The sequence below is a fragment of the Equus quagga genome, chromosome 12 (assembly GCF_021613505.1).
Source record: "Equus quagga isolate Etosha38 chromosome 12, UCLA_HA_Equagga_1.0, whole genome shotgun sequence".
NCBI classification, from domain to species: Eukaryota; Metazoa; Chordata; class Mammalia; order Perissodactyla; family Equidae; genus Equus; species Equus quagga.
In genome coordinates, this window is record NC_060278.1 from 100,639,858 (window position 1) to 100,654,267 (window position 14,410).

The following is a 14,410-nucleotide window of genomic DNA, read 5'->3' on the forward strand; positions in this document are numbered from 1 at the left end:
CCGATCTGCGGGAGAACGCACCTTCGTGTAACCGCGATCGGGACAGGATTCCTCTCTCCCCCTTTTTAGAGCCTCTTTGGGGCAGATGTATCTGGAGAGAGCCCAGGTCTGGAGAGGGCACCCCTCAGACGGTTGGGATTCTGGGACAGAAAGCACGGCGACTCTAACTCCGGGGTTGGCACTGGAGGGTCTTGAAACCGTGCCTGCTTTGGAGTCTGAACCCCAGATTTGCTGTTTACCAGCCGTGTGATCTGGGACAAGTCCGTCCACCTCTCTGGGCCTCAACCAGAGGTACTCGGAGAACCCACTTCACAAGATCGTGGAGACGGGAAAACGGGGGCAGGAATGACAGGAACTCAGAAAAGTGCGGGCACACGGTCCATGCTGCATAAATCCTGCAGTCAGAGGAGTGTCGATAACAGCTAATATTTATCAGGTGGTGTCGCGAGTTGACCAGAGTCCCCTCAAATTCATGTCTATCCAGAGATTTAAACGTGACCTTATTTGGAAACAGAATCTTTGCAAATGTAATTAGTGAAGACGAGGTCACAGTGGATCAGGGTGGCCCTAAATCCAATGACTGATGTCCTTGCAAGAGGAGGAGGGGACACAGGGAGGAAGGTCCCGTGGAGGCGAGAGAGCAACTGCTCATTCATTCGTTCACTCATGCAGGGCCAGCCCGACAGCCACGGGGCGGGGACCGGGGCCAGCGTGAAGGGAGCAGGAGCCCACTGGCCTGTTGGATACCCTCCAACAGTCCCGGAGGTCATCCCTGGATTGACCCCCTCCAGGTTTTCGACAATGGCTGCTGAGCAGGAGGGTGGGGAGAGGGGCAAAAGACAGTCAAAACGCGCTTACGATGCAGCCCCACTGCAAAGATCCCTGCCCGGGCCACCGGGTTTTTCCACCAGGAAATGGGAACAGTTCATCTGAGTTTCTTCACCCCTTGTCCCAAGATGCAAAAATGTCAGAAATGTGCAAGGGCCCTCTCTGGCCACAGAGGACACTGTATCTTGCCCCCGAGGTCCATTTCCTGCCCGGGGCTGAGCGTCAGAGTGAAGCACACTGTGGGTTCCTGCTGAGCCGCGTGCTGGCCGTGGGGCGAGGGGCAGGCCCTCCCCTCTCTGGGCTCCAGTTTTCTTGTCTGTAAAATGGTGCTGACAATGCCCGGTCCATCATCTCACAGACTCCAGCTGCAGCAGATGCCACACCCGCAGGTAAGGTCGTAGCCTCTGTGCTCCCTGAGGGGTCAACAACGTGAGAAATGGGTCCCTCCATCTCCCTCCCCCAGACCCGACTTTATAACAAGTGGACGTGGCCCTGTCGGTCACTCCATCTGTATTCACTCGGCGCCAACTGCGTGCACAACGCTGTGCCAGTTTCTGGGAGGACGTATATATACAACGGTTAACCCTCGAGATCAACAACGTCAGCAACAGCCACCACTGACCGAGCGTTCGCTGGTCGGAAGCATTTCGTGCTCTGCCGCGTTTAATTCTCACAACAAACCTGCACGATACATATCATCAGAACCCCCTTTTTTTTTTTAACAATTTTTTTTTTTTAAGATTTTATTTTTTCCTTTTCCTCCCCAAAGCCCCCCGGTACATAGTTGTATAGTCTTCGTTGTGGGTCCTTCTAGTTGTGGCATGTGGGACGCCGCCTCAGCGTGGTTTGATGAGCAGTGCCATGTCCGCGCCCAGGATTCGAACCAACGAAACACTGGGTCGCCTGCCGCGGAGTGCGCGAACTTAACCACTCGGCCACGGGGCCAGCCCCAGAACCCCCATTTTTGAGAGAAAATGCAGTTCAGAGGGCATACAACCTGCCCAAGGCCACACAGTTAGGTGGGACGCCCTTCACCCTCTGCAGACGCTGCTGCCGGCAAGGACCAACAGCTCCGCGGGTGACCGGCTCCTCCCACAGACGTGACATTCCTAATGCGAGCTTGTATTTCTCGTGCCCAACACAGGGTCAAACGCTTCGCATGCGTTTCATCGCCGACACCTCCCGAGACCCTCCTGAGAAGTTGTTACCATTATTATTATTATCCGACTGTTATTATATCCAACGGGGAGGTGCAGGGAGTTATGTGAGCGGGAGCGCTAAGAACTTAGGACCCGAATCCAGTCTTCCTGACCCACATTTAAGGTTTTGCCCTCTCAGATCGTAGCTGGGTACCACAGTGCTAAATCCATGCAGAGACAGCCAAGAGTGTTGCAGCCGAGATCCCAGGGGGCTTCCTGGAGGAAGAGGATCACAACGAATGGGCAGAACCTCCGTGGCACAAATTTCCTCTCTCCAGACCACCTCAGGGCGTTTGCCAGGAACCTGGGGGCTGGATGGCCCTGGCCCCAACCTTCTGAAACTCACCCCGGGGTGCCTCGCTCCCCTGAGGGATTCGAGAGGAATCTGTCCTGCCAGGCTTGGGGAGAGCCCCACCCCACCCCACAGGCCTGTCTGCATGCCAGGCCAGGGCTGGCCCTTCGCCCGCACGCCTCTCCTCATTCTGCAGGCCCCAGGAAGGAAAGTGCAGAGCCAAGGTTATCGTGGAGTTCACAAACCTTGGCGGGGGGTGGGGGTGAGGTGGGGTACACAAAGCCAGAGATTATTCAATGCAGCATTATTTACAATCACAAAAGACTGGAACCTACCCCATGTCCATCACCAGGGGACCAGGTTAAGATACGTGGGCACAACCACGTACGACTCAAGTGTCAGCAGAGGGGAGGGAGGCGCGTCAACACTGAAGGCTGACGTTTGCACAGGACGTGACACGTGCTCAGGGCCTCTCCCAAGCACAGGGACTCCTTTGATCCTAACATCGCTGTCAAGAGGAGTGGCCACTACCATCACTGTAAAATAAGGAAACTGAGGCACCCGGAGGTCGAGTCCCGAGCTCAAAGCTCGCGGCTGTAAGCGGCAGAGCTGGGATTCCACGCAGGCTGTGGGCGTCAGCGGACCGCTCGGATCCACGCTGTCGTCCGGCCACCCGGCTTCTCCGTCTTGTCCAGGGTCCCTCTGCCAGGACCCCCCTGGAACCCCGGAAAGAAGAGAAGCAGACAGACAACCCTCAGCGCTTCCTGCCCTGCGCCGGCCGGGGAGCAGGTGGAATTAGCAGAGAAGTGACGGAACCTCCGCCATCTGAGTCGGATCCTGGTCACCCAGACGCTGGGGTAGCCAGCTTCGCCCCACACTCAGTTACAGCCAGCGGGGCCCACTGATTATTTTCGTAGCCTTTCCTGGAGTCATGACGAGGAAAACTAAAGGATCCGCACGACCCCCTTCATCACGAACAGCCGGGTTTCACGGTTGGGGGTGGAGGAAGGAAAGAAAAGCCACTTTTTTCCCCACTTAGAGCTGATCAACAGAACGCAAGCCTGGGCAGCCAGCGTGTTGGTGTTGAGAAGAGCTGTTCTCAAGCAGAACTAATTGGCAACAGAAATGGAATTTTCCCCCCCAAAAAGTCCAAACATGCTCCATCCTTGGGAATTACCCTTCGGAATAGGTATTCCAGACACGCCGTGTGCACCGACGCTCGCACAGCCATTGGCCTCACACGGACAAGGCCAGAGGCAGCCTGTGCTGGTCGCCACCCAAGCCAGTCAGCCTGTTTCTCAGTCCTGTGGTCACAAAGGTCAATGGTCCAAGCCAGCCCAGCCTGGAGTGCACATGTGCCCACCCGTTGCCCAGCAACACGTCTCCCTCCCAGGCACAGCAGTTGGCTTTGGGGCGGAATTGGTCCCCCTTCCGCTCCGGGGATGGACCCTGGCAGGCTCAAGCCAACGAGCATATTCCAGGGATGTTTCAGGAACGGGCATCCAGCTCGACAAGAAACAATAAGACACAAGAAAAAAACACTTAATGAGGCTGCTGGAAAAGAGAGCTCTTGCCATTTTAGAGGTACAGAGAAGTGAAGTAACCTGCCCGAAGTCACACAGCACGGTAGTAAGAGATCCAGGATTTGAATCCAAGTCCGTAGGACTGAGGAGCTTGCGACACTTCATGGCTTGGCTCTATCCGGAGGTGACATAAACTCCAGAGGAAGCCAGACGAGCTGGAGTCAAACCCAGCTCTGCCATTTACTATCTGCGTGATTTTGGGCAAGTCACCTAACCTCTCTGTTCCTTAGTTTCCACATCCATGAAGTGGGTCTAGTAAGAGGACTTCCGTTTGTGGGGTCTGAGGATTGCATGAATTAGCAGCAATTGGTGGAAAGTGCACGGATCAGTGCCTGTGACAAGGTCAGGATCGGCCCTCCCACCACCACACGGCTCTGCCTCACGGTAAGAACCAGACTAAACCATGGCGGTCAGAGGGCAGGAAGGAGAGGTCGATGCTGTCAGGGCAAGGTCTTTCTTCCCCACTCTGTGTGTTCCTTCCTGTAGCACAGCTGCCAGGCTCCTTCGCTGCAGGAGCAGCCATACGACAAAGATGTGCGACAGCGCGAACCCACGGCCTGTTCAAGGCTTTCAGATATTCTCAGACCTGGAGACACAGTTAATGGCAGCCAGGCCTGTCTGTGATGGTGGCAGGCGAGGTCCAGGGGAAATTCTACTCATTCAAGCGGCAAAAAGTGAGACATATGATGCTATGTGGTGGAAGGTTTTGTGAGAATTGGTACAGCCACATGGGAAAATAGTTCAGTATATTATTTCATATTCCCCACGACCCAGCAATTTCTACCCTGGCTGCACCTCTGACACACATGCCAGCATGTAGGTACTAGGACAGGTGCAAGAACACTCAAAGCTGTACCGTTTGTGAGAGCAAACAGACCAGTGGAAACAACCCAAATGCCCATAGACAGGGAAAATGAACTCTGGTACAGAGTGGAATAGTATGCAGCAGTGAAAATGAATGGTCAACAAGCTATACGCAACCACGTGGATGAATTTTAGAGATAAAAGGCTTTCTGAAAACACAAGTGCCACAAGAGAACATACAGTATCTTGTTGTAAAGTTCAAAAATAAGTAAAAGTAATAGCATATTATTTGGGCATATACATGTAAGCAATAAAACTATTTTTTTTAATCAATGGAAAGCAGGATGATGAAAAAGTTCTGGAGACGGATGATGGTGATGGTTGCACGACATTATAAAGGTACTTAATACCACTGAACGGTATACTTGAAAATGGTTAAAATGGTAAATTTTACATTATGTATATTGACCACAGTTTTTGGAAAAGCAAGAGAAAGATGGCAGCATCCACCGCACATAAGGAGCACAGAGGTGGATAAGATGATGGTCAAAGCTGTCGTGCTCAGACTAGGGGGGTGGGTCCAGGTGTCTTTTATTGCATAAATACAGGCATACTTTAGAAATAGTGCAGATTCGGTTCCAAACCACTGCCATAAAGTGAGTCACGACACGTCCTGCTTTCCCGTGCAGACAAAACTTATGTTGACACTATCCTGCAGTCTTCTAGGTGAGCAAGAGCATTATGTCTAAAACAACAATGTGCATACGTTAATTTAAAAATACGTTATTGCTAAAAAAGTGCTAACCACCCCCTGAGCCCTCAGTGCTGACAGACCGGCTGGACACGGCCTGGCCACAAACCCTCGGTTTGTAAAAAACACAATATCCGAGAAGCGCAATAAAGCAAGGTCCTCCCGCGACACAGTGCGAGGGTCGGGTGGAGGGGCGAGGGGCCGCTCAGGCGCCCCTTTCACTGTCCCGACGAGACCATGACTCATCCATCCACCTGGGGCCACGTCCTAAGGTCTGAGGAGACCTCGGGATTTGGGACCAGGACCCTAAGGAGGGGCTCAGCCGTCCCCTCTGCTGTTGGCAGGGCACGAGCCTATTTGGTCCCTGGTGGGTGGAGTGTCGGATGTGGCCTTCGGAGGAAGCACACAGCCACCCACGCGTCCACCCGCGGGGTCCCCCCCGCCCCTTCTACCTGCGGAGAGGGTCTGGCTGGCGGAGCTGGGCACGCTCTTCCGTGGAGGTTTCCGTTCACGGGATGACACGGCAACACGTCAGAATCCACGTCCCATAATCTGCCTGACCCCGGAGCCCACCCGACACAGACGAGAGGGGTGAGCACCGGGCCAACGAAGGGCCGAAACTGGGCCTGGGCTGGGCAGGGGAGCCCCTCCCGTGGTCCACCAGCCACATTGGTGACGCACAGCCCCACAGACGCTCGTCGTTACACGAGCAGCCGGGCACATCTCGAGTTTGCACGGCCTAGTGAACGTGGTGTTTATCAGTGAGAGGCGGTGTGGGGCTGGCAGCCCCCGGCTACCCTAATGCAGGGCTCTCCCAAACAGTCCGGCTGCCTCGTCACCCTTGGCAACACAGCAAAGCAAATATTTCCACAAGTAGTGAGTGCCTACTCTGTGCCAACCAGCATTTATTGAGCGCCTACTATGGGATGCAGCACTGAATGACAGGCAAAAAAAAAATCACTGCCCTCAGGAAACTCACATTCTAGTAGAGGACATCAAGGAGAGAAAAATATATAGTATGTTGGATGATGACAAGTGGTCAGGAGAGAGCCATGTGGAGATCTGAAGAGTGAGTGTCCCAGGTAGGGGGAGATCAAGTGCAAAGGCCCTGAGGCAGGACTGTGCCTGGCACAACTAAGAACAAGTGTGGCAAGGGGCGGAGCAGGGGAGATGAGGTCTGGATGCCACAGGGCCTTGTGGGCGTGGCGACAACTTTGCTTTTTACTCTGGGTGAGGTGGGAGCCGGGGCTCAGGGGAAGAGGGTGTCCTGAGCAGAGGAGAGACAGGACCCCACTGGCTGCAGGTGGAGAACAGACCGGCAGAGAGGCAAGAGGAGAAGCAGAGACACCAGCGATGAGGCAGCTACAACAGTCCAGAGATGGAGGCCATGCGGACCAGGGTGGGGCAGAGGAGGTGATGGGAAGCCGTCAGCTTCCAGATACAGGTTGAGGGGAGAGGCCACAGAATTTCTTTTTTACTGAAAAGTGGAAGCAGCTGGGCTCTCCTTGTGTGTTTTGGAGTCAAGAAAGTTCGAGACCTGCTTAGAAAGCAGAGATGTGGTTATCAAAACAGATCCTGTCTTACAAACTGCTGGGACTTCCGTTACACAGCCTCAGAAAGGAATGGTTTCACTCCACGCGCAAGAGGGCAAACGCCCAGGACACATTGCCAGGGGAATAAAGGACGATGCAGAATCGAAGGAAAGAATGATCTTTTTTTTTTTTTTGAGGAAGATTAGCCCTGAGCTAACACCTGCTGCCAATCTTCCTCTTTTTGCTGAGGAAGACTGGCCCTGAGCTAACATCCATGCCCATCCTCCTCCACTGTATATGTGGGATGCCTGCCACAGCATGGCTTGACAAGTAGTGTCATGTCTGCACCCGGGATCTGAACCAGTGAACCCCAGGCCGCCGAAGCAGAACGTGCAAACTTAACCGCTGCGCCACGGGGCCGGCCCCAAGAATGATCTCATTTTTGAAAGTTAAAATTACAAAAAAAGAAAAATATGAAAATGAGTGATGGATGCTCTGGAGGAAGAGCCGCCTGCCTCCTCACAGGGGTTCCCGGGGTTGGGAAGCCCTGAGATGTAAACTCGGGATTGCCCTTCCTACCGTGTAAAATAAAATAATAATAAAACCCATTTTTAGTTCTTTCTAAAATTCGCTGTGGGCATGGCTCCCTCCTGGCCGTCACAGATGCCAATGTCCCCACCTGGGCCTCCTCCTCGGCCTCGACTGGAGGAGAGGCAGAACTTGGGAATGAGAAATATTTTCCTCTCGTGCTTGCTGGCTTGCGAGAACTGGAAAGGGCCCACCTGGCTCCCAGGGTTTCTAAAAATAGAAAGTTGTCTTAACTTTCCTATAGGTTTGGCTCAGCTGTTCCTTCTACTCGTTCCAAGACGCCGTTTCCATTAGAGAATCGCGTGCCGCACGTGAGAATAAAGGATGACAGGAGTGAGACCTGACATGAAATGGAATCAACAGGGAGCTGCCACTGCGACGAGCGTGTGGAGACGGAGAATGCAACGAAGAGCGAGGCCCAGGGCCCTGGTCGCTGCCGGAGGTGGCGCCCGGATGCTGCCGGTGCAGGCAACATCTTCCATCCCCGACCCGACCTCTGCATCCTTCCAACGCCCAGAGCGGGAGGGGGGATGGACTGCAGGTTTGTTCAGTTGAGAGGAGGAAGTCTGGGGCTTTGTGACCAAGGCCCCAACGCCCAGAGTTTGAGTCCCTTTGGGTGATGGCTGGGGAGGGTCCATAATAGCATTTCCGAGACCCTGGGCACAAGGGTCCTATATGCTGTGGGGCCAGTGCTGCGCTGGTAAAGGCTTAGTAACCAGCTGTCCAGGGACAAGCGTGTGTGTGTGTGTGTGTGTGCACACAAATATATGCACATACCACGCACACGCATGCACACATGTATACTCAGGTTTGCTATGGACTGCATTGACGTAACGTGTAGCACGCAACTTACAAACAAAAATAAAAGTTACAATACCCCTTTTGTAGATTTAATGTGATCAACTGATTCGCGCAGAACGATATTGTTGACCTTTGCCCCCAACTCTTGTATCTGCTGTCACCCCATGGTTATAACTGGTGAGCGAGGGTGGCTCTTCAGGGACGCTGGTTGACATTTTCCTCCACTCTGAGGAGTAAGACGAAAGCGACGCCACAGAGAGTGACGTCGGAGCTTGACTCGTGTGCCACTGACATGAGCAGCTGCCTGGACTTTTGGTGCTGTTCACAATGGAAAGCTACAGAGGCGACACGCTTCTATGTTTAATCTGCGTCATTAACTTTTTCTGCCTCACTTTCCCAGCTAGACAGTCAAGAAAACAATAAATCGAGCCCTGAGCGGTCTGTTTGCCAAATCCCACCTATAAATACTTCCACCGCGGCTGACTGCAGGCTACCAGCTTGAAGTTGCTAAAAAAGGAATTGGGAAGAGATGCGCGACAGCAACCGCTATAGAGCATTTCCACCGGACAGTTACAACAGGTGCAAATAACCTCAGGAGCACAGGTAATAGCAAAATGTAGTTTAAAAAACGGACAGTGCTAGGGGCCGGCCCCCTGGCCTGGTGGTTGAGTTCAGTGCGCTCCACTTCAGCAGCCTGGGTTCGGTTCCCAGGCATGGACCTACACCCCTCGTCAGTGGCCATGCGGAGGCAGCATCCCACATACAACACAGAGGAAGACGGGCACAGATGTTAGCTCAGGGTGAATCTTCCTCAGCAAAAAAAAAAAAGAAAAGTAAAGAAAGTGATGAGTTTTGAGTACTTATTCCCTTTGTTTTTAATGTAATTTAATTATAAGTTTATGAAGTTTAATTTTTAACAACGGCTCTGTTTGACAACCAGTTCACCGAATTCCTGCAAATTTGACAATGGGCTTTCGTGTGACAGTACATGCTGGCTGCTGCATACCACAGCGTAGGGACCACCGGCAAAGCATGCCCTGACTTGGGGAGGACGGGTGCCCTCCCCCTCTGCCCGGGACCCAGAGCAGCTGGCACTGTAAAGGGGGAGCTTCGGGAGAGCTCAGGCCGGGCAGTGGCAACAGAGCAGATTCTCCAAGTGGCCTTGGGGACAGAGGCAAGAGGAAGCAGGAGAGGACGAGCAGGACGAGAGAGCAGTGTGTGAGCACAGGTGAGACCCCCGTGGGAGCCCCCCACAAAGAACTGGGACGCTGGCGGGTGCTGAGCATCCACGGACCAGAAGGTGAGGGCTCTGTATCCAGCGGACATCTGGGTTAGGTCACTCCACACAGAACCTAATGCGAGCCCGGCCGCGCTCTCAGCGATTCCTTAGGCCTTTCAGAAGCTCTCGGGGCCCGGACCGCTACCTCGGAGGTCAGCGACGTGGCTCTGCAGGCCATCGGTCACTTCCTCAAGCCCACCTTGATTCCAGCCTCCTCTGGCATCTCCCTGACGCGCTGGGGGGCTCAGGGGGTGTCCTCTCTCAGACACCCTCCCCCCCCCCCCAGAGCCTTAAGTGCTCTCCCACTGGTCACAGAAAGTTAGAGCTGCAGAGACTTTCGAGATTTCCTGAAATAATCCCTTTGATTTACTGATGAGGAAACAGAGCCCAAGCAGAGGGAAGTGACTTGCTCAAGGCGACAAAGAGAAAAAAAAAAAATCAAGGGCAGAACCACGCAGGGTGACCAACCGTCCCGGTTTTCCCAGGACTACAGGGGTTTCTGGGACAAGCTGACCGCCTTAGAGCTGGGACCACCGCTCAGGCCTCCACTCGAGCCCAAGGCAGAGAGCCTAAGCCAGTCCCCGAAAGGGAAGGAGGCCTGAGGAGCACAGAGCTGCTGCAGGATGGAATTTTCCAAGGGAGAGAAACAAGGCCACATCTGGGCACCGGGACCTCCGTCTCTGTGCAGAGGCCTGGCGCCAAGGGACTCCCCACCTGCCGCGGCCGCTGTGCCCTTCCCAGTCCTGGGATGCCACCCGCACCCTCCTCCTCAGTGCCAGGAAGACGACCGCTGAGCCTATCACATCTTATCTCTTGGCTGCTGCCACCGCAGCTGCGGGGACATCTATGCAAATAGCCTCCGAGAATTCCAATATGTGACTCCCCCAGGGAGGCGTGTGCAAAGCTCTCCGTGAGTTTCACAATTCTGTCTCATCCAGATGAGCAGTGGGGGCCCAGAATGATTTGAAACACATTTTTGAAAAGGCAAAATAAAATTGGAACGAAACCCAGCAGAGGCGTGTGCCACTCTCCCCACCCCCAGCTCTCTCCACCCCTGCCTCGCGTTAGCCCTCTGCTCTCACGCCCCAGGAGCCCCCACACAGGGCAGCGAAGATGGTAAACGGCCTTGGACACTTCATTGAAGCCAGGAGCCCCTGCCCGCCCGGACGGTGTGCCCCCACCCCGAGATGACACGCAGTCCAATAGCTGAAGGCTGCTCGGCCTGTTGCTTCCTCCGTCCAACCTCTCTGCCTCCCTCCTACAGGCAATGCTCCCTCGACACCCACTCCTCCTTCACCCCTGCTTCCTGGGGTGCTCACAGAACACAGAATCCAGACTGCTGGAGGTGGAGAGGTTAGCAAAGGTAAAGTCGGAAGGACGGAGATCTGATTCTCATCTCTGCCACGGACCAGCTGTGTGACCTTGGGCAAGTCACTTCACTTCTCTGTGCCTCCATTTGCTCAGTGTACAATAGGGATAATAATAATAACACCTACCCCACTGGGGGCTTGCAGGGGTTCCCTGAGCCAAAGCTTCATCAATACCTAGCACGGCGCCTGGCACACAGCCGACACACCAGAAATAGCAGTCACAGTAAAAGCCCCTTAAAGATCGCCTTGTTCAACCGCTCCATTCTAGAGATGGACAAATGGAGGCCCAGAGAGGGCAAAGAACTTGCCCAAGGCCACACAGCCAGTGACTGGGATCTCATCTCAGCCTCAGGGCAGGCCACCTCCTGCTGCGGGAGCCCCAGGGTGGAATGAGAGGAAGCACTGCCCTCCTCACGCCTGGCCTCCCTCTGGAGCCTGGTCCGCACGCACGCCGGCCTGCCAGCCGCATGCAGAACAGCTGTTTCGCACTCACCATCAAGCAGCGCTGGAAGTTCAGGATCGAGTCATGCCTCCTCCTTCTTGGAGCAGCCCAGCTTCCTCAATCACCAAAGCCGGCGTGGCTCCCACCCGCCGGGGGCTCGAGGAGATGAGCTGGGACCCGGGAAACCGCCCCGCTGGCCCTGGGGAAGATAGCCCACCTCCGGAGCCGGCTGTCCCCCGTCCTCCTTGCGCAGCTGCGGGACGGCGCTCTGCCGGGCTCTGATACCACAGCCCAGCTCTTATCTGGCGGGTGTCAGGGTGCAGGCGGCCATGGAGTCGGGGTTCCAGGAAGCCCGCCCGGGGCCCCGCTCGTCCCGGATGCTGCCTGCAGCTCTGGACGCAGCCGATTGCCTGTCAGTGTCACTCTGAGCTCCGCCAGGGAGAAGTCCATGCTGGCCCCCAGCAGGCGGGGCCCCCACCCCTGCACGTCCCACCCCCCACTCCCATCTTGGCAAGGGGACTGGGAAAAGGCAGCTAATTTCAAGTCCGCACAGCGTTTGTGGTCGTGTCCTGAACTCTCCACGGTTAATCACGGAGCATCTGATTTCTGCGTTGCCTCAGAGGGGGTGTGGGGATGCCTGGAAGTTTCTGTTTACTCCATTCTGCACGGGGCTGTGTGCTAATCACAAACAGACAGGGACGCAGCCCGTCCCTCCCTCCCAGGCCTCCGCTTCTTCTTACCTTGCCACTTTCGCGTCCCCCTCCCCTCACTGTCTCCCTTCCCTCCTTTCTTCCCTCTTTCCCATCTGTTCTCCCTCCGCAATCCCTTCCTCTGGCCCTGGATCCCCCAGCCCCCTCGTCCCCTCTGTGCCTCCCACTTCTAGGATGCAAATTGGCTTGGCCTTTCTCCTTCACATCTTTATGTTAGTGGTCAGCCTCTTTTACTGCCTTTTTTTCCTTTTTTACGACCTAATTATCTCAGGGCTTGCTCACCCCCACCCTGCCTCTGTTACATTTGTGTGTGTACGACTCCTACAAACCTGACGGTGCCTCTGAGTCAAGGGGTGTGGTCCAGTCACAATGCACGGCTCCTCCTGTCACCTCGGCACATCTCGGCTTAGGATTCTGCTCAGGGATGGACGCAGGAACAAAGCCTCCATTGACCGCCGCCTTGGAGAGGCGGACCGTGCGGTGCCAGCCGGCCTGTTACACCTAGAGACGAATGTCCCTCTGTCCCCCTTGGCTCCCTTCCAGCCTGCGGCCGCTGCAGACAAGAAACCAGGAATAAACAGCCCCAAAGAACAGAAACCGACAACTCTCCCCACAGACACACACACACACACAGACACATACTCTGAATGGTAATTTGGCAAGACCTTTGAAAACCGGAAATGAGCACAGGCGGCCACCCAGAACATCACTTATGCACATGCATAGGGAGTCATGCAGCCAGAAGTTTGCTTAAAAAAAAAAAAAAAAGGTTTATCATAGGAAGCAATTGGAAATAGTTTAAATATCCATCAAATAATGACTAGTTGACTAGAGTGCAGAAGCGTCGTACTAATGTTTACCAGGCAGCAGTTTAAAAAGAGTGAGCTGCGTCTGTAACAACAGAGATGGGTCTCCAAGAACCCATGCTGCTGAGTGGAAAATGGTTAGAATGATCCATTCCGTATAACCCTGGCTGTGTACCTTTCCCCTCAACACACACGCACAATGAAACACTATGGAAACACATTTAAAGCCAGGAAAATCGTCCTAAAGGGTTTAAACCAAACTGAGTCGTTACCTCTGGGAAAGGGGGAGGCGCAAAGGTTTAAGGGCGAGCTCTCAACCTATAACCGTTTCATTTCGAAAAATGGAAATGGATTCGTCTATACCGTGTCCCAACCAGCTTCCTTCTCTAGGGACACCGCACCCCGCACGCAGAGAGAATGTCATCCACCCGCTTGCCTCCTTGGACTAACACAGAGGATTCTGTAATACGTCAGCGGAGAAAGACACGGCAGTCCCGAGGAGCAAAACCAGGAGCTCTGCACACGCTCCAGCTTGATCCCCTCCGGTTAGCTGTCAGGACCCCTGAGTGAACAGCGAGTTATTGGAGTGAGATTCCTCAGAGCAGGGGAGCCGTCCGAGTTACTCTCTGGTGGGCTCAGCTCTCCTGGAAATGAGGACAGCAGGTCTATACTTGAAGAGAAAGTTCTGGAAAGTGATGACTTGGTTTCAGGAAACAATGTCACCTACTCTAACTTATAAAACATGGAAACCCTTTTAAAGGAATGAGTGTGGACAACTTCAGACATGATGCCAAGGCCGCTGAGAAAGCACGGTTTCGGTCAGGCCATTTTCCTCCCGCTCACTGGCTACACGCATGACCACAGCTCCCGGACACGGCAGGAAGGCCGACCTGTGTTCCACGCAAGGTGCTTTCCCGCGTGCTGTGCGTGGAATTCTCCAGCACGCTCTCTTCTGTTCTTCACTTGTCAAATGCCCCCCAGCTTTGGGGATTCAGCAGGGCATGACTGTAGAGAAAACAAATGACATTCTCACAGCCCTGAGCCAGTGGGGCCCCTGGCCCCTCAGCCCCCATCCTCTAGGGCAGAAGGAACCTCCAGGTGTGGATTCCCGACACCTCAGACTTGGGGTCTCCAGCCGCCTGAGGGTGTGGCGTACCCAGACCATGCGGTTCCCCAAAGTGGGGCCCACCCAGGGGTGGTGCCCAGGACCACTGTAGTGCCACACGGACTGGGCATTACATAGCACTGGGTCTCACAGTGGGAAAGTCCGTTCATCCTGTGGCGATTCTTGTCCGATCCCATGTGCCCTGGGAGCAAGTCTCGGCTGAGGCTAACCTCTCTTTAACACATCCCTAACATTCCCTAGTTTCCCCTTTTAAGAAAGAGAAAGCCATTCAGCAGCCAAAAGCATCTAGCTAGAACTGT

General features: G+C 54.4%; 1 protein-coding gene across 7 annotated transcripts in view; it reads right to left on the reverse strand.

Moving 5' to 3' along the window:
* Window positions 1–13,632, reverse strand: part of RIPOR3 (RIPOR family member 3) — a 74,246-nt gene extending 60,614 nt beyond the window's left edge. For 2 of the 7 annotated variants that reach the window (XM_046678734.1, XM_046678738.1), the window contains exons 1-2: window positions 12,509–12,805; window positions 11,521–12,147 (exon numbers count right to left, since the gene is read on the reverse strand). In XM_046678734.1, the coding sequence (XP_046534690.1) occupies window positions 11,521–11,523 (3 nt within the window). In that variant the 5' untranslated portion in view covers window positions 11,524–12,147; window positions 12,509–12,805. Of the gene's footprint in view, window positions 1–11,520; window positions 12,148–12,508; window positions 12,807–13,435 lie in introns of those variants that run through there. The other 5 variants (XM_046678732.1, XM_046678736.1, XM_046678739.1 and 2 more) reach the window with 5 other exon arrangements.
* Between the last annotated feature and the right edge of the window lie 778 nt (window positions 13,633–14,410).